The 27657-nt window shown below is 37.3% G+C and overlaps 1 protein-coding gene across 1 annotated transcript in view; it reads left to right on the forward strand.

Annotated features, from left to right (window-relative positions):
- Window positions 1–27657, forward strand: part of F13A1 (coagulation factor XIII A chain) — a 169569-nt gene that overhangs the window by 81512 nt on the left and 60400 nt on the right. The window contains exons 5-7 of the mRNA XM_011367075.1: window positions 2221–2339; window positions 4787–4894; window positions 23772–23946. Coding sequence (XP_011365377.1) covers window positions 2221–2339; window positions 4787–4894; window positions 23772–23946 — 402 coding nt within the window. The remainder of the gene's footprint in view (window positions 1–2220; window positions 2340–4786; window positions 4895–23771; window positions 23947–27657) is intronic.

A 27657-nucleotide genomic window follows, 5' to 3' on the forward strand; every position in this document is an offset into this window, starting at 1 on the left:
GGACATTTGATAGCATCTGGTGGAAGGCCATGTGCATGCAAATGGTCAGTGCCCTTTTATATATACCCTCACATTATTTTCTTTTAAAATAAAGGTATTCATTCATGCTTTTACCCAGAAATATTGACCTCAAACTCAATTATCAATTCTTTCTGTGTTATCCACTTGGAAATGAAGCTGTCATTTTCTTTTAGGGGCCATTGGCCTATATAGAGATTGCTGATAAAACCATGGCATTCTGCCTCCAAAACCTGGCAAGGCCAACAGTTTGAGGCATCAAAGCTTACACTTGCAAGGGCTGAGGGAAGGCTGCAGGACACTTGTCATTTGAGTCAAATTCTTCTAGAAAGATAAAATGACTTTAGTAGGAAAGAACTATTGATACGTGCTACAAGGATGAATCTCAAAGTAATTAGACTGAGCGAAAGAAGCTAGACCACCCAAAAAGTACATACTGTATGATTCTGTTTAAATAAATTTCTAGAAAATGTGAACTGATTTACAGTGACAAAAAAAAAAAAACAGATTAATGGGAGGATCAGAGAGAAGCTTGGGGAGGAGTATAAAGGGGCTCATGAAACTTTTAGGGTGATAAATATGTTTATTATTTTGATTTTGAAATTGTACACTGTTAATGTGTGCAGTTTATTGACATTAGTACATATGTAAGTGTGTATGTGTACTCACAATTTTATGAAATCGGAGAAATGAGAGGCAAGAGGAGAGAACAGAAAAAGGAAGAAACAAGGAAGTATTGGAGAGTAAACAAGACAAAGAATCTTCAAGGAATTCCATCAAAACTGTAATACAGCCCATATGGAGATTGAAGTGGTTTGGCTGAGCAGTGCTTTGCAAACCTTAATGTGTACATCCTTCCCCTGGGGATCTTGTTAGCGTGCACATTCTGATTTAGTAGGTCTGAGCTGGGGCCTGGGATTCTGCATTTCTGACAAGTTCCCAGGTGGTGCTGATGATGCTGGTCTTTTTAACCAGTCTTTGAGTAGTAAGGGGCTAGAACATTTGTTCTCAATTTTGGTTGTTTATCAGACTCACTGGAGAACTTAAAATATAAATAAATAGATAGATAGATGATAGATAATTAGATAGATGATAGATAGATATATAGATAGATAGATAGATAGATAGATAGATAGATAGATAGATAGATAGATAGATAGATAGATGATAGATAGATAGACAGACTTTTTTAAGCCCTGATGCCTTAATCTCACTCCCACCCTCTGAGATTCTGATTTAATTGATACAGAGTTCAGCCCAGGAATCAGGAGTCTTTAAATCTACTCAGATGATTCTAATATGCAGCCAAGGTTGATAACTACTGTTTCAGAGAGAACGATAAAAGCCTTATCAGGGAATGAGGAATGGCAGGTATGACTTGGGCCAGAGAAATGTAATGAACCATGCCCACATTCAGGACCCAAACTGACCCTGTTCCAAATATTCAAATTTACCTCACTATAATTTATACCTGTATGGTCCTGCCTGTGTTAAAGATATTTTTGCTGTTTTCACAACTGCCCTGGGAATAAGTTTTAGGCTAATTACTAAGTAGGCAGATGAGGAGTATGGCCTTCCTAAGATTATAGATAGCCACAGGGAAGAAAAAAGTCTTTGCAATGAAAGGAGCTAACCAGAGAGACTGGTAGGGCACACACTTCCAAAAGCATCCACAAAAAATGCTCATTGAAAGATGGCAACGCCCAGCCTCCCACTTCCTGTCAGTGATGGGCCACAAACCAGGCATGGCAGATGATACTGCAACCTTCTAATATGCCATAGAATTGTTTTAAAAATCATTTCATTTTGGCTAGTTTTCTATTAACATTAATAGGTTGAAAATTATTTTTGATTTGCTTTACAGATTTGTATCTGCATCACAGAATTCTGATTCTGAAACTACTGATACACCAGAATCTTAAAATGTTTAATGAGACATGTCAATTTAATTGTGCTGCTTGTAACTTAAAGGGACAGAGTTTGTCAGCATTTTGCTGACAAATGTCATCATTTACAGACTGATCTTGGCTACCGATTAGGTTCACCATTGCTAAAATTACATATTAGGAAATGAGCTATCTTTAGTGAGATAAAGGACTTTTTCCTTTTATTTTGTTGATTAAACTGCAGTTTAGGATCAAAACAAACTTCAAATATATAAATTCAGACTGGTTTGATAATGGTCATTTTGTTTAAATTCAGAGGATGCTGTGTACCTGGATGATGATAAAGAAAGAGAAGAATATGTCCTGAATGACATCGGGGTTATTTTTTATGGAGACTTCAATAACATCAAAAGTAGAAGCTGGAGCTATGGTCAGGTGAGCCATTTAAAATTCGTCATTGTCAAGGACATTGTTGATTAATATTTTTTGTCATAAGTTTCACTGCAGGATGCCATATGCCAATATTAGACAAGCACAGTTTCCTGCTTTTCAGGATCTGAGACTCCAAGACAGAGACCCCAGGAGCAGAGACTAGAAAGGCAACTGAATAATTTATCAGCTGAAATCACATATCTTCAGTTATTACAATGTTACAAAGATCAGAGATTCTACTGATAATATGGCCTTGTAGTAAGAAATGCTTTGGCATCTTAGTGCAATGAAATCTCATTAGCTCAGACATTGCTTTGCAACCCGGAATGGACTGAGTTTTCCCTTTCTTATAAGGAAAGGGTGTTTTTATAGAGCTGCAAAGGATACTGCAAGGTGTGCACCCAACTCAAAGAAATAACTTTTTTAAGTGTTAGTATAAGATACTGCTAATTAAAAGAGAGTGTTGCCATTCTGTCAAAGGGGGCCCGCTGAGCTTTTACCTAGAGACGTTTTATTAGCTGCAACCTCAAGTTACTGCCTGGATATAAAGTAGCAAATGGTGTTTCATTTAAGATATTCAATAATTCCAACCATTTCAGTTTGGTAATTTTAACAATGGTGCAAATGAATGATATTTTACTATGTTTTCAAAAATGAATGCATGTCCTGTGATTCAGAAACAACTTTGCATTAGCAGCATGAGAGGAGGTAATTGTGTCCTTTTTCGGAGAGTTTTAGCTGAGAAAATTGGAAATGTACACCATTGTTCTGGTACCTAGTGGGGAGAGTTCACAAAAATCCGGCCTCACCAGGTTGCATGATACTTTCTTGGCTTCTTAATATCTTGTTTTGACTTCCATAGAGACACTGCCTGCATCCCTCTCTCCTGTTCCAATCTGACCAATGGGACCTATGTCATCACTAGCTCTTATTTTGTCCACCCGGCTTTGTGGACAAACAGAAACAGATTCATGGTTGTCTCTTGTACCCTTATTCCTGAAAATCGCATGCCCAGTGCTCAGGCTTGCTCACCTGCATTCCTTCCATCCTGTCAAGCTAATTACCTATGTTCTCCTCCCTTGTTTCAGATCCCTGCCTGGCTCCCTGGATATAAGCTCTCCCCTTCCTGAGTGACTTACAACCCTTGACTATTGTCTATTGTCTAGTACCCTAGCTTTGGGTCCCTGAATCCTAACCTCTAGGTGTGATTCTATTTATGTTCTCAATGTGACAATATATAGAGAGCCAATAAGGATGAAGTCATTAAGGAGGACTAGGAAAGGGTCCCAAGCATTACTGCGGTACTCCTTAGCCAGTTGAGCGTAGCCACTCTCTGTCTCTCTGTCTCTGTCATTCGGTGTTCTTTAATTTGGGTCCTTCAGCATAAAGAAACAGCTAAGCCAGTAGTTTGCAGTGATGCAGAGAAACGACTAGTTCTATGACTATTACTTTTTCCTCGCCAGTTTGCTGCTTTCATGTCCCACAGACACAGCTGAGAGATGCCGCTTAGTAAGAACTAGGGTAATGAGTTCTTTACATTCCGGAACTAGTGCAGTTACCCATTACTGCACCCATCACATAGGTTTAGAGTACATACAGAATTGATATTCTAATTAAATGTAATAAAGAATTACATGATAATTAGCCATTAAGATTGTGGTTTCTGTCACAAGTATTTGTGTGGATAATTGCAAGATTTCTATATTCAGGAAAATCTTTTGTAAAGTGAGATACACTATAGATGAAATCTTCCCATTTTGCAATTTTTATTACTATTTTGTCTTTATTCCTTTTTTGGAAAATACTGGTGTTGCAAATGGCTAGCACTTCTCTCGAAGGAGATTAAACTGACTACAAGGCTGTTGCCTTGATAATATAATCTGCTAATCTGCCATCTCCTGCCCTGTCTTTGACTCTGGAGTCCATCTGCTCTCAAAGAGGGAAAACCTTAGACAGGCATTTACTACTTGGAATCTCCTACTTTTTCCAGTATGTGGTATGCAGGCCTAAAGTACCTTCCTGTGATATACCTGAGAGCCATTTATTTTCTGAGCATACAAGGACTCATGATACTTTTGAGGTCTCAAGATTTTGGCCTGACTTTGGTCAATGATTCATTGCTTTGCTTTGGGCACTGGAGCCAATGTGTTGGAGAGATCATCTAAATTAACTTGTAAAATTTTCTCAGGAACTTCAAGTCAGTTCATGATCCTTGAGTATATCAGTTTCCTAGTACTTCTGTTTATATTTTTAGTTTGCTTTTAAATTCTTATTCATTTTACTGAGAAATAAAAGAGGATGTCTCCTTTGTACTAAAGATTATAGGCAATTACTATATGAGAAACACACATGTCTAAACATTAAGTTGTGATTTCATTTTATTTTTGCCAGAAAGTATTTTACTTGTAGAATGGACATTAAGCAGTTTCTCATTTTTTCCCCCCAAATAGTTTGAGGATGGCATCCTGGACGCTTGCCTGTATATGATGGACAGAGCACAAATGGACCTTTCAGGTAGAGGGAATCCCATCAAAGTCAGCCGCGTTGGCTCTGCAATGGTAAGCAACTACTAGTGATTACAAAAATCAAGAACATGTCATTTGCCTCAGGACAGATGCCAGTTCTTTAAGAGCTGTTGAAATTGTGACTTAAACTTAGTAAACTCTTGTTTGTTATACCCTGAAATTTCCTGCTATAAAACAAAATTCTTAAATCAGTATTGTAGGTTTTGGAGGGGGCTTCAGACAAATGATGACAGATGACATGATACCATAAACCAGTTATTCTTAAGAATCTCTTGCCTAGGGACTGAGGCGTGACCATGACAAAAATGTCATTGACTATAATCAATCCATCAAGCAAACCAACGAACTTCAGGGAGCACCAAAAAGAAAATATGCAAGACATAGCTTTTCTCCATTTTCACAACCACAGTAAGAGTAAAGAAATAAATGACTCTAATTTTAGCTTCTATTACAATAATACCTCACCATACAGTTGATGAAATTAGTTTTGATTCTTTACAACAATCACATGAGATAAGTAGGGTGGGTATTACTTGTGCCATTTTGCAAGTTAGGAAGCTGTGCGATGACATTGTCAGGGACAAAGCTTCCTCGAGAACCCAGGTCAGCTGACTCCAAATCTAGACATTTTCTACCTTCCATGCTGCTCTTTGTAGAAAACCTTAAAACATCTTTGAGAATACAAAGATCCTGCAATGGAATAACTTACTGGGAGAGGAGATAGAATCCATATAAGTGAGAAGGCTGGGAGGTTTGGCGTGGGAGGTGAATTAAAAGTGATACCCAGGTCCTGTGCAGTCCTGGACTGTATGTACTGTTATACACAGCACGTAGGTCCTGCCCTTTGTGCACAGAAGCATACCAAAACTGACTCATGACCAGAATATTCCTAAAGATACATTAAGCTTGGTGCTATTTCATTCCATCAAAGACTGAACAACAACAACGAAAAATCCTTATATTACTAATTTCCTTAATTTTTCTTTAAAAAAATTTCTCTTTGTAAGAATTGTGTCTTGTGAGTTTTGTTTGAGCTAAATAAAATCAATCTTCCAATTAATCAATATTAAACTGAGAATGATATGAAATGTAATTTCTGGTTATTTTATTAATAACTAAGCTACATGAGAATTTAGAAATTGTAGAGCTTAAAAATAGGAGGTAAAAACTAAAATCAAAAGTCGGTTTTGTTTCCTGTTGTTAATTTGCATTGCATAACGAAAAGACAATTCTAAAGAATTGAGAAATTTCTTTATAGAAATTTCTTTATAACAACATATATTAAACTGGCAGTCCATCACTATTCTTCCTGTTTCACCGACAACATTCCCCTTTTCCTTTTTCTTTTAACATCACCATGACAGGTTTGTAGTGAGAAAGGAAGTGATAGCTAGCGGTGGCTGAATATAAATTAATTCCTTCTTAAGCATTATAAAATGGCATGCTCATCAGCCTAAGCTTGCTCACACATGGTGTTTTCACTAATCTAGAAATCACTGCCTAACACAAGCCAAAGCAAGAGAGAAGCAAACATGAAGCAGCTAACCCAATACTTTCTGTAATGGCATCTGACCAAGGAGAAGCTATTAAACCTTGAATTAAGCACATAATCGTAATGAAAATTGCCTTGAAATTTTATTAATTAAAAAAAGCCTATAAAGTTCGGTTTTGAAAATCTATAACCCAATTACAAGATTTAGAACAAGACAGAATCTATTTGGGGGGGTGGCTTGGTTTGGTTTGGTTTTATTTTTGGAAGGGGAGGCTTTAGGTGTTAGGGGCAGAAACCCCACACTGGACCATTTCAGGGCAATATCTCTATTTTCACCACCACTTGTTTACATACACCAAATACATGATTGACAGTTTTCAAAACCCTTTCACAACTATTATCTCCTTTAATCCTTAAAAGAGCTCTGCAAATGCTTCCAAAATCTATTGTTTTAATGATTTAAGAAACTAAGATATTAAGCCTCCAAAAATCAATAAAAAAAGATGGCACCTTCAAAAAAATTTAACTGTTTTCTGGTCATTCAGGCACTTCCTCTCTTGTTCACAAATTCTAGAAACCTATCATGAAATTGCTGAGTGAAGTTAAGCAAAGATAAAAACAAAACAAAACAAAAACCATCAAATTCTCAATTAAAAATTTGCCTCAGAATATGAGATGTATTTAGAGAGCCCAGAAAGAAAGTTTTCCAAAGTTGCGAGTGTAGCCAGAACCCTGACTCTGAGACAGGTTGGGCCAGCATACGGGTTCTCAGGGGGCTGTCTCAGTCCACTGGAAGAACAGAGGCCATTGCAGGTTGTTTGGGGAATTCTTTTCAAACGTCTCCCCAGTCTGGTTATTAAGGCTGGAAAATCCCTTCACAGAATACAAGAACTGAAACAGAGATACATCGTGACACATAAACTTTCTGGGGAGGATAAGACACTAAGTTCAATTCATGCCAAGGTAAAAGTGATGAGAGGCAGAAATTTCCTGGGAGCAACTGTCACCAGGAAAGAGTGGGAATGAACAGCTCAGCCCTGGCTGAGCACCTGGAGAAGGTAAAGTGGGGACAAGAGGCAGGAGAAGTAACCTGAGGCCCCAAAGGCAAACTGGCTTACTGTGGTCATGGCAAAGTCTACCACTGAAGATTGGCAAGGAATTTACAAGGATTAAGTGGGTACACGATACTAAATGAGCACAGATAGTAACTCAGGCTGTGCAAACTTTCTAATAATAATAATAATAACAACAACAACAACAACAACAACAACAATAATAATAAACGTGGATGTTAAGTACACAATCCCCAGATAAAAATCATTACTATCCAGTTTCTATGACCTGGGTTCTTTGTTGGCGGGCAGGGGAGTGGGGCTGTCCTGTTGCATAAGAGAATCTTTAGCAGCATCCCTGGCTTCTACCTAAGAGATGCCGGTAGCATCTTCTCCTCACCAGTTGTGACAATCAAGAATGTCTTCAGGCACTGCCAAATGTCCACTGGGGAGTCAAAATCACCCCCAATGGGGACCACAGCGGTAAACCCCTCTATGGCTCAGTTTCCCTGCCTATGCAATGAATATAACCCTCTCTTCTTGCCTGCATAGAGGATCTGTCTTCTTACCTCATTCAAAACCTGCTGGTTTTCATTCTGCAACTGACAAGAAAGTGGAGGCAGTGTTGTATAGAAAGGGCCCTGGCTGGAGTCAGATCAGACCTCTCAGTTCTGACTCCACCACTTACTTTCTATGTGACTCAAGGCAAATCATTCAGCCTTTCCAGGCCTCACTTCATCTTTAAAATGAAACTTTGTCTCTGTACTCAAACTGCATTTCTTATTCCAGGTGGCAGCAAGAATATTTTTTTATTCTTCAGAACAATGCTCTATATATTCAGTATTTTATTTAGGTCTTCTTTTACATTGCTATTACTTCACTTTGATGTGAAAATGGGAAAAGCTTATGACAATCTGGATAGCCTTGAGCTATTGGATTCTCTCGGAGGGAAGAAAGTCTAAAAGTCCTGTAATTTCATTGTTTTAGGATTGGGTCTGAGATATTATCACCTTATATAAGCTACCTTTGATTTAGACTCTTCTAAATACTAAGTGGTAAATTTTATCAAAGCTACTCTGCAGATTGATGTAAGAGAGAAAAATTTTAAGAAGAGAAAATTATAAAACAGAAGGAACTTGTCCAAAGCCACACTTTCTCCTTTAAATTACATTGCTTAATTGCTGTTTTCTTTCCACCACTTATCTGATGTGACAGTACCCCCAAGGTGATTGCCAGGAAATTTTTGGAAAGAAGCTTTGTGCCATCTGAAAACTTATCTTGCTCTCAGGGTATTAATGAAGAAATTTATCATTGGCCCTGGATTACCATGAAGAAATCGGACATGGACTCTGAGCCGCAGTCAGAGTATCAAAACAATCGTGTAATGCCATGTTGTGACCAGCACAGCACGGTCTTGGGGAAAGGGGAAGACAGTGACAATAGCCTGGCATTACTGCTGGGTGGTTACCTGTCTGTGTCTGTTTCTACCCCATGACTGATTGGATCTGGCAGCAAACTGCTGGCAGAGAAGTTGTCCAAGGAGGCATGCAGCTGCTGTGATGGCCACCGTTGCTTTTTCTAAGCTTATCTGCTTATTAAGCAGATACTGCTTGCTTAGTCACTGTGAAACTACTAACATCTCACCTCAGTGCAGGTTTGCTCCTTTGGCTTGAGACTCTATCAATAGAAGATCTGCGTTGAAATGCATAAAGAACCAGTGCATGAGATCTGGAAAACTCTCCAGGGGTCTTCTAGGCGAAGCAGAGGCTCTTAGAAATGATGTCACTCACAGTCACACAGCAAATAAGTGGCTGAGCTAGAACTAGATATTTTCCTTACTCTCAGATCATATTACTTTAGAGGACCATTACCAACATATTAGTTCCTGTAACAGAATTACTATACCAAATTAAGTAGCTGTCTCCTAGAAAAAAAGGACCTAAGGGAATGGGTCCAGAGACAGGTGAATTTTGAAATAAGGGAATATGTGAAGAAAGGTATAAATTGGAAAATTCTAAAGATCCAGAGGCTTTGGGCCCCTGGAGAAAGAGTTCCCAAAGAGGATTAGGTACCAAATATGGTTTGATGATGGTATTGGTGGTAGTGGTAGTAATGGAGGTGATGATGGGTATGGTGATGATAATAGTGATGATGGTAGTGGTTATGGTGATAGTGATTGCCGTAATGATGCTGATGGTAGTAAAACACTCAATATTAACTTATTCATTCAACAAGTATTTATTGAGAATCTACCAGTCTAGATCTTGGGGTACAATTAAAAACAAAACATAGTTTCTGCCTTCACAGAGCTTTGACTCTAATAGAGAAGACGGACTGGTAAGAAGAAAATTTCAATACAGTATGGCAAATTCTCTGATGAAATAAACATATGGAAAAGCAAATCTCTCAAGTTTTGCTCAGAGTTTTCCCAGGACTAAATACTTGGCCTTAGCAGGTGTTGGGATATTGACCAAGGGGGTAGAAGAATGGCTGACAAGGGCCCACAGCAATAATAAACCATGCTATTATTCATGAAAACCCTTTTTCTATGGTGGAAATTACACGCAAATAACTAGTCACCAAAAGCACTGCAAGGAAGTATAGACCAGGATAATTTGTTCCTCTGGGGGCTTATTTGATTCAATTATAATAATCTTTTAAAGGTGACATTATTGAGAAATTTTGGAAGGAGGGAGAGAAAAAAAATGTCGATATAGTTACATATTTTAAAACTCCAGTCTTTATACTGTTGCCAGCCTGAACTTTCCTGCTTCCCTTGAGGTATTTTTAACCTTGGTCTTTTGCTAATATCGAACTACAATGCCATCATTAATCCCCATTAATACCCTGTTCTGACTGTGCCTTTTGGGAACTAACTCAAGATTGAACTTTTTTTTAACCTATTGATGTTTGGTGTACTCTTTAGTGTTATAAAAAAAATATCAAACTTCAGCTAATAAATCAAACTGGCCACAACTGGAGGTAGTTCCTAAAGTTTCCTAAGGCCCGGCACAAGATGAATGACTATAGACCTTTGAGATAAAATGGACTTGGAGGTTCTGATCCCTAAGCCTACGTGATCTCATAGATAAACTAAAAATAAAGTTTTTTTTCACTTTCCATCTTCCTCCCCCTTCTCATTGTCCCGGTATTTAAAAAGTGGTTTTTAGCTTTCCATGCATGAAAAAGACAGTAATGCCATCACTCCTCTGATATTTTGCCAAACAGCTCCACGGAGACTTACTACAAACTCATCTTTTTATTTTTCTCCACTTATTTACTCAGGCATCTTATGGAAAGCTTTGCATTCAGCAAGCTTCTCTTTGCAACACACTATTATGACTATTTAGATTACATTTAAAAATTCACTTGGGTTAGTAATTCTAACCCTCAGTCATCCCAGATGAACATTAGAATCAGAAATAAATACATGAAATCTACTTCTTCCTCATACAGACCAATCACAGCACAGGCCCCTAACAATTTTATTTTTAAAAAACAAAACAAAAATTTTAAATCACTATCCAGTTTCTCCCTTGGTTTATAAGCAGCTAAAACACCTTTATTGGAGTGAACAGTCCTAGAGAAATCTGAGGACCCAGATTCTCAGTGTCCATTGTTTTCAACCATTTCACCACTGAGGAGCTTTTTCACATTTCCCCATCTGGAAAAATTTAAACTATCAAAAAAGCATGGTTATGTAATAATAATTTGTTTCCCCATTCTTGTGTCAAAAGTTTATATAATTGCAGATCAGAACTTCTAATGGCGTTGGCAGTGGTGATCACCACCACCAGATAATCAGTGGCAGCACACTGAACATGATTTGGTGCTACTTTTGCAAAGGTAAACATACAGCTTCCATTTGGTATTGTGGAAGAACGTGAATGACCCACACACCTGCCTAGTAGCTGAAACCTCCAGGCTAGTGACCATTGCCAGCTATAGGCTCCAAGATGGATTTGAGTCTCCATCCAGAGTTTCTGGGTCTCCAACCCAATAGGGTGTTTTATTTTAAATTGTTATTTTCTCTCTGCGTGATTCATGCCCAGAAATATCACTTTTGGATAGCAGAAAACACTGGAAGCCTCTAACCTTTACAATAGTAACACATCTCAATCAGTTAGGGGTTCTCAGCGATGGCAGTTTTAGGTAATCTACTGGTTAGAATTAATGAAAAATATTATTGTAGTCCAACAGAGTTAAATTGTCAATTCTAAAAAGATTTTTTGAACCCTTAAAGTTGGAGTTTTAAGATATCCCTAAGCATGGGAGACATATCTTCAGTTAAGGAAAGACTGAGGGAATCTAATGACAAGTGGAAGGTACAGAGTCAGGACAATCTCTAGTATATTTCAAATTAAATGTAATACCATAGGGTCACGTTACTCAGTAGAGCTTTTCATTTCTGTTTTTTGAAGAATTTTTAACAATTAGGAAATATATTGGAAGTTTGCGGAAAAAATAGAATTTACCTAACGGAAATTATTTCCGTAGCCAATTTTGAAAAATTATATTCATTTCATAAATAACCAATGTGCAAGTGAAAAGCCTGAGCTATAAGGAAGTTAAATGACTTATACTAGGCCCCTCGTAGAACTGGAAATTGAGCCCAGTTTGCCTGATCCCACTGGTTCATATGCTATATTATGTTTTCCTGGATTTGTCCTCTGTCTGTTCTCTCTTCACATCACATGAGCTCTTTGGATACAAATACAATATTTTTTACAAGCTCTGTCTGACTCAATCCCTCTCTTTTAGGTGGGGGGTAGGGAGAATGGGACAATGAACTGCTCAGACATCATTTTTCCCTCTTATGGTAAAAGCCAGCAGTGTAATAAAGTTTCCATTTGTGGGCAAACATCTTGGTTTCTCAATTATTAAGTTTACATTTCTTATGTCTGTTCTCCCCATATTTTTGGAGAAAAACAGACATTTATTACAAGCCATCTCTCGAATGTGATAATCATAGTCAATCTAAATGTCTGTTTTCCCTGAATTGCTTCCTGGAATGAGATTTCAATGCTGCATCTATTTTGTAATCACACAGGCTATTTCTAAAATATGGGATCTTTTCAGCGCTCCCTCTGGTCTCCTGGGCAGATGTCCCCAGGATAGACAGAAGGACAGCAAAGCCAACATAGCCCTTTAGGATGTGCCTTCACAACCTTACGCACTTTGGGTCTCACTTCTCACCCTCTTTTCTTCCTGTCTCCTCCCTTGACATCCTCTTCTTTCCTCTTCTTCCTCTACTTTTTTCCCCTTCCTATCCATCCATTCCTTTCATTCAAAATTTTTTGGAGGGCTGTTCTACAGCAGCCCTACACCATGCAGCAGTGGTATAGCAATGCAAAAAGGCAATTTGAAAAGCTTAAAATCTTGGTATCTCTCTCTCAATTCACATGTGGTTATTTCTCTCTCAGTTGACCGAGTGAGAATCCTCAGTTACTAAGGGAGGTAAAGTTAATAATCTCCAGTTGTAATGGTTTTCATGAAAAATGAATCTAATTACCAAACCCTGCCAGAGCATGTGTCATGTATATATATACCAAAAAACATTTACATAACAGTGGTTATATGCTTCATAATATAGGTAAGGGTTAATTCATGTATTTTTTAATAATTAAAATAAAATTTACATACAGGGAAATGCAGCGGTAATAAATACAAAACTCAGTTAGTTTTGACTAGGGCAATAGTCACCCCAACCAAAATATAAACATTATCATCAGCTCAGAAATGTCTTTGTGCTCCCTTCCTAGTCAATACACATTCCCATAGGCAACCACTATTCTGAAGTCTTTCAATAGATTAGATTTGCTTGTTCTGACACTTCACGTAACTGAATGCATACAGTATATACTACTTGGGGCTGACTTGTTTTACTAAACAGTTGTTGCACATGTCTTTAATTTGTTCCTGTTAATTGTTGAGTAGTATTTCATTATATTCTGTACTACAATTTGTCTATCCATTCACCTGCTGATGGACATTTGAGATTTTTCCAACTTGGGGCTATTGTGAATAATGCTACTGTGTACATTCTTGTATAAGTCTTTTTGTGTACATACATTTTCATATCTCTTGGATAAGTAGCTAAATGTGGCATGTCTAAATCATAAGATATGTATATTTTTAACTTTATAGGAATCTGCCAGTGTTCCAAAGAGATTTGGACCATTTTCTATTTCTGGCAGTAATATATAAGAGTTTTAGTTTTTACATAGCTTCACCTATTTTTGGTTTTTTTTTTCAGCCTTCTTAATTTTAACCATTCTAATGTGTGTATAGTGGTATCTCACTGGGATTTTAATTTTCATTTCTTTGATAACTAATGATACTGAGCTTCTTCTCATGTATTTATTGACCAATTATATATCTTTTTTGATGTGGTATCATTTCAAGTCTTTGCCCATTTTCTTATTGCATTGTTTGTGTTTTTATTATTAAGTTGTAGTTGCTCTCTCTATTGTCTTCATATAACTCCTTTGTCAGATATGTGTAGAAGATATTTCCTCCCAGAATATGGCTTGTCATTACTTTTTCTTAATAATATACTTTAAGGAACAAACGTTTTTAAATTTTATAAAATTCAATATTTTAAAAAATTTAAGAATCCTGTCTAGGAAATGCATTATTTCCACAAAACCATAAAGATATTCTCCTGTATATATTATGAAGCTTTATAATTTTGGCTTTTACATTTAGGTCTATGATCCATCTTGAGTTATTATTCTGTGCAGTGTAAAGTAAGGGTCAATGCTTTTTTCATCCCAGTTTATCGATTTGTTCTAGCACCCTGTATTGAAAAACTTGTTGTAAACTAATTTGTTGAAAAGACTTTCATTTGCTGAAAGGACTGTCATTTTTCCTCATTAAATTTCTTTGGTGACTTTGTTAAAAATTAAATGACTATAAAAGTGTGGATCTATTTTTGTGGGCTCTCTATTCTGTCCCATTTCTCTATTTATCTATCCTTAAAAACCATGTCTTAGTTACTGTAGTGTTTTAGTTATCTTCAAATCATATCATCTACCAATTTTGTTCTTTTTCAATATTGTTTTGGTTATTCTAGATCCTTTGCATTTCTATATAAATTTTAGAAACAACTTGTCAATTTCAACAAAATGTCTGTTGGTGTTCTGATTAACCCATTTGTCCTGATCTAGTAAAGAAATATCAAAAGGTGGCCTATACCACCTTCCACTGATACTATGTCCATTCATTCAACGGAACTTATTTAGTGCCCACTCTGTGCTAGGACTGAGAATACAAAGTCAAAGTAGTATGGTGCCTTCCTTCCTTCCAGGAACGCACATCTGGTAATGGGAACAAACGCAATCAATCAATGACACAAGGTGATGCAATGAATAGAATAGTGCTAAGCAAGGAATACTATGTGAGCGAAGACATCCAAATTAAGGTGATAGGCAAAGATTTTCAGAATGAAACCATCTGAGTTTTAAAAAATCATTAAGCATGCACCAGATAAAGAAAGAGTTTGGGTCTGGAAGGATATTCCAGGAAGAGAGGATAACGCTTCCAATAGCACTGGGTAGAAAGCAGCCTTTTGTTAAGCCCATCACTATGAAAAACCAAGGAGATTATAGATGGCTTTCTTTTTCTTTGGATCAGGACCCTAGCTATTATTAGTGTTATGAAAGTCCAAAAAGAATCAAAGATGAAGACCCAGGCAAGGGGGGATGTAGAATTCGTACTACCCTAATTCTTTCTCTTGAGTGTATTTCCTAGGAGGCTTGCCCATGGAATAACCTGTCTAGGAGTACTTAATCTTCAGCTCATCTCTCCTCCTATCCTCACCACGTAACTTGAAAAATGGCACAGCAGACACAAGAAACAGATCTCTATAATTCCCAGGCTAATGGGTTTTCAAATTTTACATTTTAGAACAACTTTCTCAAACAAATATCAATCAAACTCAAATATATAAAAGAGCAAGGTAGAATTGTTGTTATTGAAGAGAGGAGGTGTCTGAATCCCTCAACATCTCCCTCATTCAGTCATCTCCTTCCCCACCCCCTAAAACAATGACTGCTGAGGTTCTTTTGCAGAACCCTGGAGTGTCATGGGCACAATTTGACATCTACTATATGACTTCCACTACAATTTAGATTGATCACCACTAGACTATAGCTGGGGGCTCGTGGTTCACAAAACCTGGAAAGGATCTTATTCAAGGAATAATTCTTCTCTTTTCCAAACTTAACTCTTCACATTTGAAGCTAGTTCACGTTACCTGAAATTTATATCCATTGGTCTTTGAGAAACTATTACAGACACGATTAGGTATAAGATTGTATACTATGAGAGTTACAGAAGTCCTAGCCTTTATGAGAATATAAATTTTAAGAATGAAATTTAACAGAATAGGTTTATAACAGAGAAAAGTCATTTCATTATAGCCATATAATATGTGCACTTGGGATAAGAAAAATACCTTCACCTTTAAAAAGAAGCAGAAAAAATGATGATTGTGCAAAGTGTAAAGGTATGTGCTATAGGAAATTGGAGAATGAAGAATGTTCCTTTTTTTTTCAGTATAGAATTAAAATCTGCTCAATCTCCCATGACCAAAACTGGAGAGAAGTTCAGTGTTAGTCATGCTTTAAAGCCCTCCCTATTCTTTGAATTGTACAGGAACTCAGGGCTTATTCTGACCCTAAGTTGAGGTCTACTCAGTGTAACTCCAGCTCCAGGCCCTAAGGTCAGAGTAACCACTCTGTTGGCAGGCAGCTCCACTTCAGAACCAAGTGCAGGCCAATCTTTTTACAGCCATCTTATTTAAAAGGACTTCCACCAAAATGAGTTCTTTGTCTCTTGTTATAGCCTTTGTTTTAAAGTCTATTTCATCTGGTATTAGTATTGCTACCCCATCATTTTTTTTTTTCATTTTCATGAAATATCGTTTTCAATCCTTTACTTTGAGTGTGTCTGTGTCTTTTGATCTGAAATGAGTCTCTTGTAGGCAACATATATAAGGTTCTTGTTTTCTTATCTATTCATCCACCCTGTGTCTTTTCATTGGAGCATTTAATCCATTCACATTTAAAGTTGATGTGTAGTTATTGCCATTTTATTATTTATATTTTCGAAATTTCTTCTTCTCCTCCTTCTTTCCTTAACATTTCTTGTAATACTGGCTTCATGGTGATGAACTCCTTTATTTTTTTCTTGTCTGAGAAGCTCTTTATCTGCCCTTTGATTCTAAATGATACTTTTGCTGGGTAGAGTAATCTTGGTTGTAGATCCCTGCTTTTCATGACTTTGACTTTTTCGTGCCAATCCCTTTGGCCTGCAAAGTTTCTGTTGAGAAATCAGCTGAAAGTCTTAGGGGAGCTCTCTTGTAGGTAACTTACCACTGACTGGGTGTTTTTTTTGCTACTTTGTCTTCTATATTACTGATATGAGCCTCTGCTTCATCTAATCTACTCTAATTCTCTCTACTGTATTCTTTATTTCAGTAATTGTATTCTTCATTTCTGACTGGTTCTTTTTCAATGTTTTTTTTTTTTTTATCTTCACTTTTATGTATTCTATCTCTTTGTTAAAATTCCCACTGAGTTTCTCTACTCATTCCCTAAGTTCATTGAACATCCTTATAACCAGTGTTTTGAACTCAGTAGATTGTTTGTTTCTAAGTAGTAGGTAGAAATTCTATTTCTCCTGGTCTTAGTAAAATGGCCTTATATAGTATGTGTCCTGTGGAGCCCCGTGGCACAGTCTCCCTGGACACTTGAGCCAGATACTACAAGTGTGTCTCGTGTGTGTTGTGTGTGCTCTCCTGTTGTAATTAAGCCTTGGTTGTTATTTGCCCATCAGTTGAAGGAATTGACCATTCGACTGATTAGTTGTGAGGACTGGCTGGTCTGGGGCTTACTGTATGAAGCAGGACTTGCCTTAGCAGGGCTCTGGTGTCTGTCTAGCCTGCCCTTTGGATGTGTCACCCTTGAATGCAGCCTTGGTTAGAACTCCAGCTCAGTTCAAAGCCAGCCACTGGGCTTGCTGGCTCTGGGGCCTCCTGGGATGGGCCTTGCTGCAGGCCAAGTTCAGCCACAGCCTGTACCCTGCCCAGGGCCACCTAGCAAGAGTCACCAAGCAATCCACCTACACTGGGCTTATAGATGTCTTGAGAGGCTTAGCCACAAAGCGAGGCTAGCTGCTGCTAGTGCCAGACTTGGGTCTGCTCAAAAGGAACTGGGCATACTGAGGCCAGATATTGCTCGTTAGGGTTTGTGAACCTTTGAGAGATTTTAGGAAAGTCCACAGCATGAGCCAAGGCAGACAATTTGCATGAAAAAGCCATTAGAATTGTGTTGGGTGAGCCTGAAAGTTGGGTGGGGTGGAGTCTTAGGGAATCACCTGTTTCTGTTCAGCTAGACTTAGGAGATTCTCAGTGATGGTTATTCTGTAGTTTAGGGTGGGGTGACCAATGTTAGCCAGGTTAATGAAGACTTAAATATGGTGGCTTCCTGCATTTGCACATGGGTGGGGGACTGCTCAATAAAGAAATAATGGATCCTGCTAGCACTTCTCTCTGGGAGAATGCTGCCCCTCCAGCCCTCACTCAGAAATCAAACAATTCAGTTTCTCCCTTTATGTCCCCCATGCCTTTTGAGCTTCTCCCTCAGTGCTGGAGCTCAGAGTGAGTTTGTCAGTGAATAAGTCCATGCATGGGCCCTTTAAGATGGATGTCTGTGACTCCTGCAACCCTCTCTCCCACTCAGCCACAATCTCCACTGTTTATCACAGCCAGAAAGTTGTGGGGCCTTCTAGGGTCTATAACCATAGACTAGGGAGCTGATGTGGGGCTGGGACCACTCACTCCTCTGGGGGAACCTCTACAGCCAAGATATCCCTCCCAATTTTTAACTGCTATACGCAGGCATGGGACCATCCCTTTCTGCACTTGCACCCCTCTACCAGCCTTGACATGGCTTCTTCTGTATGTCCTTTGTTGTAGAACTTCTGTTCAGCTAGACTTAGGAGATTCTCAGTGATGGTTATTCTGTAGTTTAGTTGTAATTCTGATGTGGTTGTGAAAAGAAGAAAGCACAGTGTCCACCTATTCCACTCTCTTGGCTGGAAATCCTTCCACTGTGAGAAAATTTTTGTCTATGGTACAAGGTATGAGTCAAAATTCATTTTTGAATATGAATATCCAATTGTTTCAGCACCATTTGTTGTAAAGATTATCCTTTGTTCATAGAATGGCCTTTGTAACTTTGTCAAAATTAGTTAACTATATTTCTGAGGTCTATTTCTGTGTTATCTATTGTTTTCCATTGGTCTGTTTGTTTGTATTTATGTTAAATAGTGTCACACTATTTAATTTAAAATATTACACTTAATTGTACTTTAATTCTATTTAATTTTAAGTTTTACTTAGTTTTGCTGAATTTTACTTTCACAGATGAAAAAAACTGAATTACAACAGAAGAAATTATTAAGCTTCAAGTAAATATTTCTTCACTATCGGAAATATTATTTCCTAACAGATCCTGTTAAGGTTTTTAAAAATTAATGAAATCATTAAAAGAATAAAGTAATTATATTTTTAAATTACGTTTTAATTTTAGATGTGTCAATTAACTAAGAAAGAGCAACACATTGAAACATTAGCCCTTTTTTCTTTCTTTCCTCCCTCATGTAATTTTTCTTAGGATTATTATTGTTTTTACATTAGCAAGTTTTAAAATTCATATTCATTCTGTTACTACTATAATCTCCAAAGATTTTTATACTTACTTGGATTTTTCTCACCACTTGTATCACAGCATCTCTGTTCCTGGGTTCTTTGTTTGATTCAACTCATAATTGTCTTGATGTCACTTTTTAAGTTATTTGGTTTTGATGGATACGGTATTCCCTGAGATCTTTTATATTTGAAATGTGTGCTGGTCGCCTTTATACTTGCAAAATACCATAGCTCTGCATAATATCCTTGTGTCAACCTTTCCTTCTCTCAGGACTGTGTAAATATTGATTGACTGTTTGCCGTTGAATGGTGCTATGAAGAAATCTGAAGGCAATCTAATTTCCTCTCTTGTTTTGAATTTATATTTTCTGTTTGTATTATTTCTTTATTCTTAAATTCAAATAGCTTAGTTAATTAAAGTTTCTAGACAATGAGCATTCTGCATCAAGTTATCTTGGAGCACAAATTGCTCTTTCAATGTGTAAATTCAATTTTTTCTCAATTTAGTAAAATTTCCTTATATTATGTCTTAAATATATCTTCTGTCTCATTTGTTGGGTTCTCTATTTTAATGATACTAATTATCCTTATGTTGTATCATCCTATTCTTTTATAACTATTAGCTTCTCTCTAAATAACTTCATCTCTTCACTTCTTTAATTGGTATATACTTTATTTTAAGCTTTTCTTCCATGTCATTAACTTTATTTTTAGAAGTATCTATTCTGTTTCTTACAGTTTATAATTTATTTTTAGTTTCATGATGATATAATTTGGTTCTCAATTTGTTTCTTTAGGTTTGTGATCTCCTAAGAGTGTGTGAGAAAATTCTTTATGTTCCTTAATTTTGTCTTCTTCTATGTATTACTTTTAATATATATATTTCTCTCTCTTTTTCTATCCTTTTCCTCCTCTTTCTACAGGGCTGCTTTATTATTATTATTATTATTATTCATTCTCATACTTGCATAACTCTCTTCCTAGTGTTTTATTTGTGAATAGAATGTAGATGGAATCTTGACTCTTCCCAATCTAAGACTTGTTTGATTTCTAAACTCTGGACATCAGTTTGAAGCCAATGTATTTCATTCTATCTACTCTTTAGTACCCTGAGAAATAATGGAGCAGGGGAGGGAATTTAGCTGAAGAGATGGCAATCTTTGTTTGAATACTTGGGCTCTGCCCTTTCTTTCAGGATTCTGTTAAATTCTCATTTTAGAATCCACTCCACCTAGTTGGAGGTATATCTCTTTCCCATGGGGAAATAACTTTCAGGCTTTGTATAATTTCCCCTACTGTAGTCCCGGAATCTCTACCTCTTTAGAGGTACAAGCCCTTCTTCCCTCATTTCTCCATAACAGTCGTGTCTCCTATTCTGGTCAGAACAAGGAAAAAATGAGCATTTTAATTCAGTTTGTTTCTTTCTAGATTTTAAAATACAAATGAGAAATATCAGGATTGTCTTGAGTTGACAGTAGGACTTCTAAAGAACTGGTGGTTAGGGTTAGGAGCTGAGTCATATTGCCTCTCTTCTCCACTCCATAATCCTCCTCATATTTTCTTCAAACCAGGTTTTGAAGTTTACTGAATTATATTATGCTACTGAGGTTGCTGACAGTGACTTGTAGGGGAGGGCTGGTCTTTCATTTTTCCAACATTGTACCTATTATGGGAGAACAATTTGGTGCAACCTTAATGAAGTTTAATAGCACTCTCTGTTCAAAGTCCTCCAAGTCCTGGGCTCATATTGTCTTCTTAACCAACAGTGATGCAAGACCAAGACATTTCATTCTGTCACTGGTTAAACTCTGAGTTTGTGATAGGGTATTAAAACTATCCACTGTGGTATGAAGAAGGACCACCGTGCCTTTAATGTGCCCCCCAAACATATCTTGCTGTTTAAGGAGGGAGTTACTACTTTAACCCTTCATATCTGTCACTAAAGACTTATCTCTTTATTGTATAGGCTTTCCAGACATCAATATTCTAATTAGAAAACAGTAGCTAATCTGGCCAAATGCTAATAAGTGAGAGTTGTGATTTATCTAGCAATAGAGGAACAACTCAGCATTAACAATTAAAAGGTTTGTAGAGGAGATAGCTTTTTTTTCACTCTTCCCTTTAGCTGATCAGGTTCAACAATAAGCTATAAATAGCCCTTCTAATTAAGGCTATCTGTTTGAAAATCATTAATCAGAACAATTTAGAAACTTTTACCTCAGATATTCATAGGCCCTATTCTTCTTCTCAATGATAAAGGTAAGGAAATGTTAATGTGAGTTAAACTTCAATCTACCTCTCTGAAAAGACCAAACCACATCATAGCCTAGCATAGCCTAGCAAGGCTTCAGTATAATAGATGCAGATTTTAAAATAATCAATTTAACTGCAATGAGAAATATTATCATGAATAGAGCCAAAATGGTTGGCTAACCCCTGCTGCATATCCATCATTCATGAAGTTACAGGATAAAGTCAAAATTTACATCAAAAGCACGAGTTTGCAATTAGTTAATCTTCAAAGAATTACTATTTTTCTACCTTAAACAAATTAACTGAGTAGTTACCTTCACTTTAACCTGACTAGTCAGAGTCAAAGGGGAAAAATAATATGTCTAAATCAAACTGAATGATGATAAATAATATGTCTAAATCAAACTGAATGATGATCTTCTAGAGAATACTCTCAAGAAGGATCCTCTTTGGGAAATGCCACTCGGTGTTAGAATAAATGTCGTATTTCATTGGAGGGTCTGTCATTCAATGTAGAAGGTGCTTGCACATCTTAAGTGTTTACTTCTAGTATATTCTCTTTTATTCAATATTGCCTACTTGCATGATATCCAGGCAGAGGTCCTTGCAGGTCCCTGAAACTGCCATCTTGTTTCATGACACCAAGCATTTTTCAAACTGTTTTTACTATGTAAATGGCCTTTTCTGGCCCCCAGCTCCTTAAAAACCTAGATGTCATCTCATTTCCTCTATACAGCCCACTACTACCACCACCACCCTGAAGCCTAATAAAACTGATTACTCCCTCCTTTTGTCCCCAACTCCACCCTTAATACCAAAACATTTACTTCCACTTGATTGGTTTCTTATCTATCTTTCCCCAGGGAGGTCTTCTTATTCAGTTGTAGAATGCCTATATGCTTATTGAATATACAAGTGATTATTCAACAATTCTTTTCAATACTTGCTAGAAGTCAGAAAGACATACATTTGTATCTCTGTCCTCAATTAACTCATGACCCAGTGGGAAAGATAGACACCTATACAGCTAAACTCAGCAAACCTAAGAGAGGTGTTTAGGCAAGTGCTGATGCTGAGCTGTTAGTGGGCAAGACAGTGAACACATAAAAACTCATCATGTTTTAATATCTCTTTTATGATTTTCATAATCCAAACACACCTACTTTGATCACATGTTTCACTTTGCTTACTGTCTTCCCAGAATAGTCTAAACCTATGCTTCTCAAACTAATGTGCACACAAATCACATGGGATTTTGTTAAAATGCAAACTCTGATTCAGCAAGTCTGGGGAGGGGCCTGAGATTCTGGATTTCCAACGAGTTCCCAGGGGATGCCACTGCTGCTGGTCCAGAGCCCACATTTTGAGGAGCAAGGCTCTAAACAATTTTCATGTTAATACTGTTGAAGTAACACCAATTTTTGGAAAAACTCCCACTGCTCCCCACCTAGACATTCTTCTGACTATAATTAAATATGATTTAAGTTATACCAAGAGAAATAAGCAGTACTCCTCCAAGAAAACTGGCAAAATGCCTCAAAACTATTAACTCCCAGCCTTTTTTTTATTGTCTAAATACAAAAGGTCTTCATTCCTGCATTTGAGGTCAGCTACCAGATGACTGTGGTCTAAATGTACAGCAAGGTTTTCCCAAATATCCAAGATTGTTATTATTTGCTTAAGTTTTCTACATATTTAAACTATAAGACCCCAGGTCCTTTATGTAAATGGAAATACCTTTTAACAAAATCATAAATCTTTAATCACTTTAATCATAAATAAAATACTTCTTTAATAAAACTTTTTAAAACAAATTCTATAAGTTACCCATGGAAATCTAGCTTCTTATTAACTCTAATGGTTCCTATGACAGCATCTATTTACTTATTAGTGTCTGCCACTCATCATCAAAGACAAAACACCTTAGACCATGAGACTTTGGGCCTCCACTCTACCAATATATCTTTTGTCATTTGTCAGTTTTTAATTTTCCTTCTACCACAAGATTCCTACTTGATCCCTACTTAAGCTGTCTTCTTCTATAAGTCTTCTTCCTCTGTTCCTCACATCATTCTCCAGTACTATTTCAATGAAACCAACTGTCCTATGTGTGTCTTCTCCTAAGCATGTGGTGAAGACATTACACATCTTTCTATCTGCTATTCAACATCACCTTACTACAATGATATGCTATGTAAGAGGCAGTTTGGTTCTTTGGTTTCCCCTTTCACACATAGTTATTGCATCACTTTGTCTGACCACACATCAATAAATTAAACAGTAGTGAACTATTTTCCTCATGTAGGATGTATGAAGCTACTAGAAGCCTTTGCTTGCCCAATGTCAGAGTCTGGAGAGGACTCTTCTAAATGGTCTTTCTTCTTTCTCACCATGTAGGTTAATTCCAAAGATGATGAAGGTGTCCTCGTTGGATCCTGGGACAATATCTATGCCTATGGTGTCCCTCCATCAGCCTGGACTGGAAGCATTGACATTCTGTTGGAATACCAGAGTTCTCAGAACCCAGTCCGGTATGGACAGTGCTGGGTTTTTGCTGGTGTCTTTAACACATGTAAGTATCCAACTGAGTAATATTTTTTCTTTAATAATTTTTTATTTTTTAATTACAGTTGACATATGATATTATATTAGTTTCAGGTGTATAACATAGCGCTTAGACATTTATATGACTTATAAAGTGATCACCCCAATAAACACCCATCTGACACCATACATAGTTATTACAATATTATTGACTAAATTCCCTATGCTATATTTCACATCTCTAAGACTATTTTGTAAACTATAATTTGCACTTCTTAGTCCGTTTCCCTCTGCTACTTTTTCACCTATCCCCCAAACTGCCCTCCCATCTGGCAACCACCAAAATGTTCTCTGTATCAATGAATTTGTTTCTGTTTTGTTTGTTCTTTTGCCTTTAGATTACACGTATAAGTGAAATCATATGGTATTTTTTTTTGGTCTGACTTATTTCACAGCATAATACCTTCTAGGTCCATCTATGTTATTGCAGATGGCAAGATTTCATTCTTTTTTATAACTGAGTAATGTTCCACTGTATGCATGTACCATTTCTTCTTTATCCCTTTCTCTATTGATAGACATTTAAGTTGCTTACAGACCGTGGTTATTGTAAATAATTCTTCAAAGAACATATTGATGCATATGTTCTTTTTGAATTATGTCTTTTTGAATTAGTGTTTTAAGTTTCTTTACCTAGAAGTGGGATTATTGGATTCTTCTTTCTCTCTCCTTATAGCCTTTGTTTTAAAGTCTATTTTGTCTGGTGTAAGTATTGCTAAACAACCTTTTTGTGTTTGTTTCCATTTTCATGAAATATCTTTTTCTATCCCTTTACTTTCAGTCTGTGTATGTCTTTTAATCTAAAATGGGTCTCTTACAGGCAGCATATGAAAAAGTCTTGTTGTCTTATCCATTCAGCCACCCTATGTCTTTTCATTGGAGCATTAATCCATTTTCACTTAGAGTAGTTGAGACAGATTTGTTATTGCCATTTTATTATTTATATTTTTTACTTTTTTTTCTTCTTTTTCTTAAAGAAACCCCTTTGATGTACTTTAGCTTTTTCCTGTCTGAGAAGCTCTTTATCTTTTCTTCAATTCTAAATGATAGCTTTGCTAGGTAGGATAATCTTGATTGCTTTTTGTCATTTTGAGTATTTCATGCCAATCCCTTTGGCCTGCAAAGTTTCTGTTGAGAAATCAGCTGATGATCTTATGGGAGCTCCCTTGTAGGTAACTAACTACGTTTTTCTTGCTTTTAAGATTCTCTCTTTGTCTTTGACCTTTGGCATTTTAATTATGATGTGTCTTGGTGTGGGCCTCTTTTGGTTCGTCTTGTTTGGAATTCTCTGTGCTTCCTGGGCTTGTATGTCTATTTCCTTCACCAGGTTAGGGAAGTTTTTTATTATTATTTCTTCAAATAGGTTTTCAATCCCTTGGTCTCTCTCTTCTCCTTCTGGTACCCTATATGATGTGAATGTCGGTACACTTAATGTTGTTTCAGAGACCCTTTAAATTATCCTAAATTTTTTTTGGGGGGAGGGGATTCCTTTTTCTTGTTGCTGTTCCAATTTGGTGTTTTCTGCTGCTTTATCTTCTATATTTTAAATGTAATCCTTTACTTCCTCTAATCTACTATTAATTCTCTCTCATGTATTCTTCATTTCAGTTATTATATTTTTTATTTCTGACTGGTTCTTTTTTATGTTTTCTATCTCCATTTTTAGATTTTCTCTTTGTTGAATTCTCACTGACATCATTAAGCATCCTTATAACTGGTGTTTTGAACTCTGCATCTGGTAAATTGCTTGTCTCCATTTCGTTTAGTGCTTTTTCAGAAGTGTTGCTATGGTTTTTCATTTGGGACATGTTTCTTTGTTTCCCCATTTGGGCTGCCTCTACCTAATACATAGAAACAGTCAATGTCTGTTTCTATGTATTAGGTAGAGCTGCTATGTGTCCCAGTCTTGGTAGAGTGGCCTATATAGTAGGTGTCCTATAGAGTCCAGTGGCATAGTCTTTTAGGTCACCTGGACCGGTTGCTCCCAGTATGTCCCTTTTGTGGGTTATATGTGTCCTCTGTTTTAACTGAGCTTTAGGTGCTGTTGGCACATCAGTGGGAGAGACTTACCCTCAGGCTGATTGGCCGTGAGGACTGGCTGTGACTACACAGAGGAGTTTTGTGCAGGGGCTGACCCTATGGACCAGGATTTGCTTTAGTGGTCCTCTGGTGTCTGCTGAGTTTGCCCCTTGGGTATGTCATTTGTGGAGGTGGTTGCAGTTGGGGGGTGCTCTGGTGTAATTTGAAGCTGGTCACTGGGTGTGTTGGTTCTAGGGCCTCTATGGAAGAGGCTCTGGTGCAGATCAAGTTCAATGATTGCCGATGTCCTGCCCAGGGCCACATGGTATGAGCTACAAAGTGATCTGCAGATGCTGCCATTTGTGCTGGGCTTGGAGGTGTCTGGGAGAGGCTAAGCTATGAATTAAGGTTGGTTGCCACTAGTGCTGGGGTTGGAGCTGCTCAGAAAGAGGTACAGAGCATGCCAAGGCCAGATGATGTTTGTTTGGGGTTTGTGAACCTTTGAGATATTTTAGGAAAGTCCACAGCATGAGCCAAGATAGGCTGTTTATATGGAAAATCCACTGGAAGTGGTTGGGTGGGCCCAAAAGTTGGGTGAGGTAGGGCCTCAGAGAAATCACCAGGGCTGGGTGAATGGTTTCAGCCAAGTTGATGGATACTCAGATTTGGTGCCTACCTGTATGTGCATGTTGGGTGAGGGATGGGCTCAACAAGGAAACATGGTGTCTGCCGGCACTTCTTTCTGGAGGAAAGCTGCCCCGTCAGCCCTCACCCTGAAGCCAGATAATTTAGTTACTTTCTGTACATTTCTGGTATTTTTAAAGCTGCTGTCCCAGTGCTGGAGTTTAGAGTGAGTGAGTCTGTCAGCGAGTGAGTCCATGTGTGGCCCATTTAAGAGGAGCACCTGGACTACAGGCAAACTCTGTCTCACTCAGCCATAATCTTTGCTAGTTTTCACAGCCAGAAGTGTGGGGACTTCTCTCCCTGGCACTGGAACCCAGAGGAAAACTCCACAGCCAAGATATCCCTCCTAATTTTTAACTGCTACACGTGGATGTGGGACCAGCTAGTTCAGATTCCCTGTCCCTCCTACCAGTCCTGACATGGATTCTTCTGGGAGGAAGCAAGCACAGTCTCTTGACTGTAAGCCTGAGTAATATTTTTTTAATGTAAAGGAAATTTCCCTTCACTAGATTTTATATATAACCTGGCAAAGAGACCTAGCAATTCCTATTGGCTCTATAGAATTTATGAGTGGCTATTCTGGGATGTAGTCAATGCAAAATTAAATTGTTCTAGGCCTAATATGTTCATAGTTTTTCTTTGACTGCAGAAACTTTGGAGAAAGAATGATGAACTACTTCCTGCATAATTCATCATTCTACATTCAGAGAAATGAGGGGTCTCATGGGCCAAGTAAGGATTTGGGGGAAAGAATATAGCATTTTCTTTTTAGTAATCTCCCACATTTTAAAAAGCTTAAATTAGCCAAATTTAAAATAATAAATAATAAAAAAGATGTATGCTGCTTGTTTGTCATTGAGAAGTTTTATAAATATGCTAATTTACTTATTGTTTATCACTGAGAAATTTTGTTAATATACCCACTTAATGTTTATCCTAGCAATGAAAGGGATTATGGCATGTGGTCTTACCTCAA

This window comes from Pteropus vampyrus, unplaced genomic scaffold (assembly GCF_000151845.1).
Source record: "Pteropus vampyrus isolate Shadow unplaced genomic scaffold, Pvam_2.0 Scaffold129, whole genome shotgun sequence".
Lineage (NCBI taxonomy): Eukaryota > Metazoa > Chordata > Mammalia > Chiroptera > Pteropodidae > Pteropus > Pteropus vampyrus.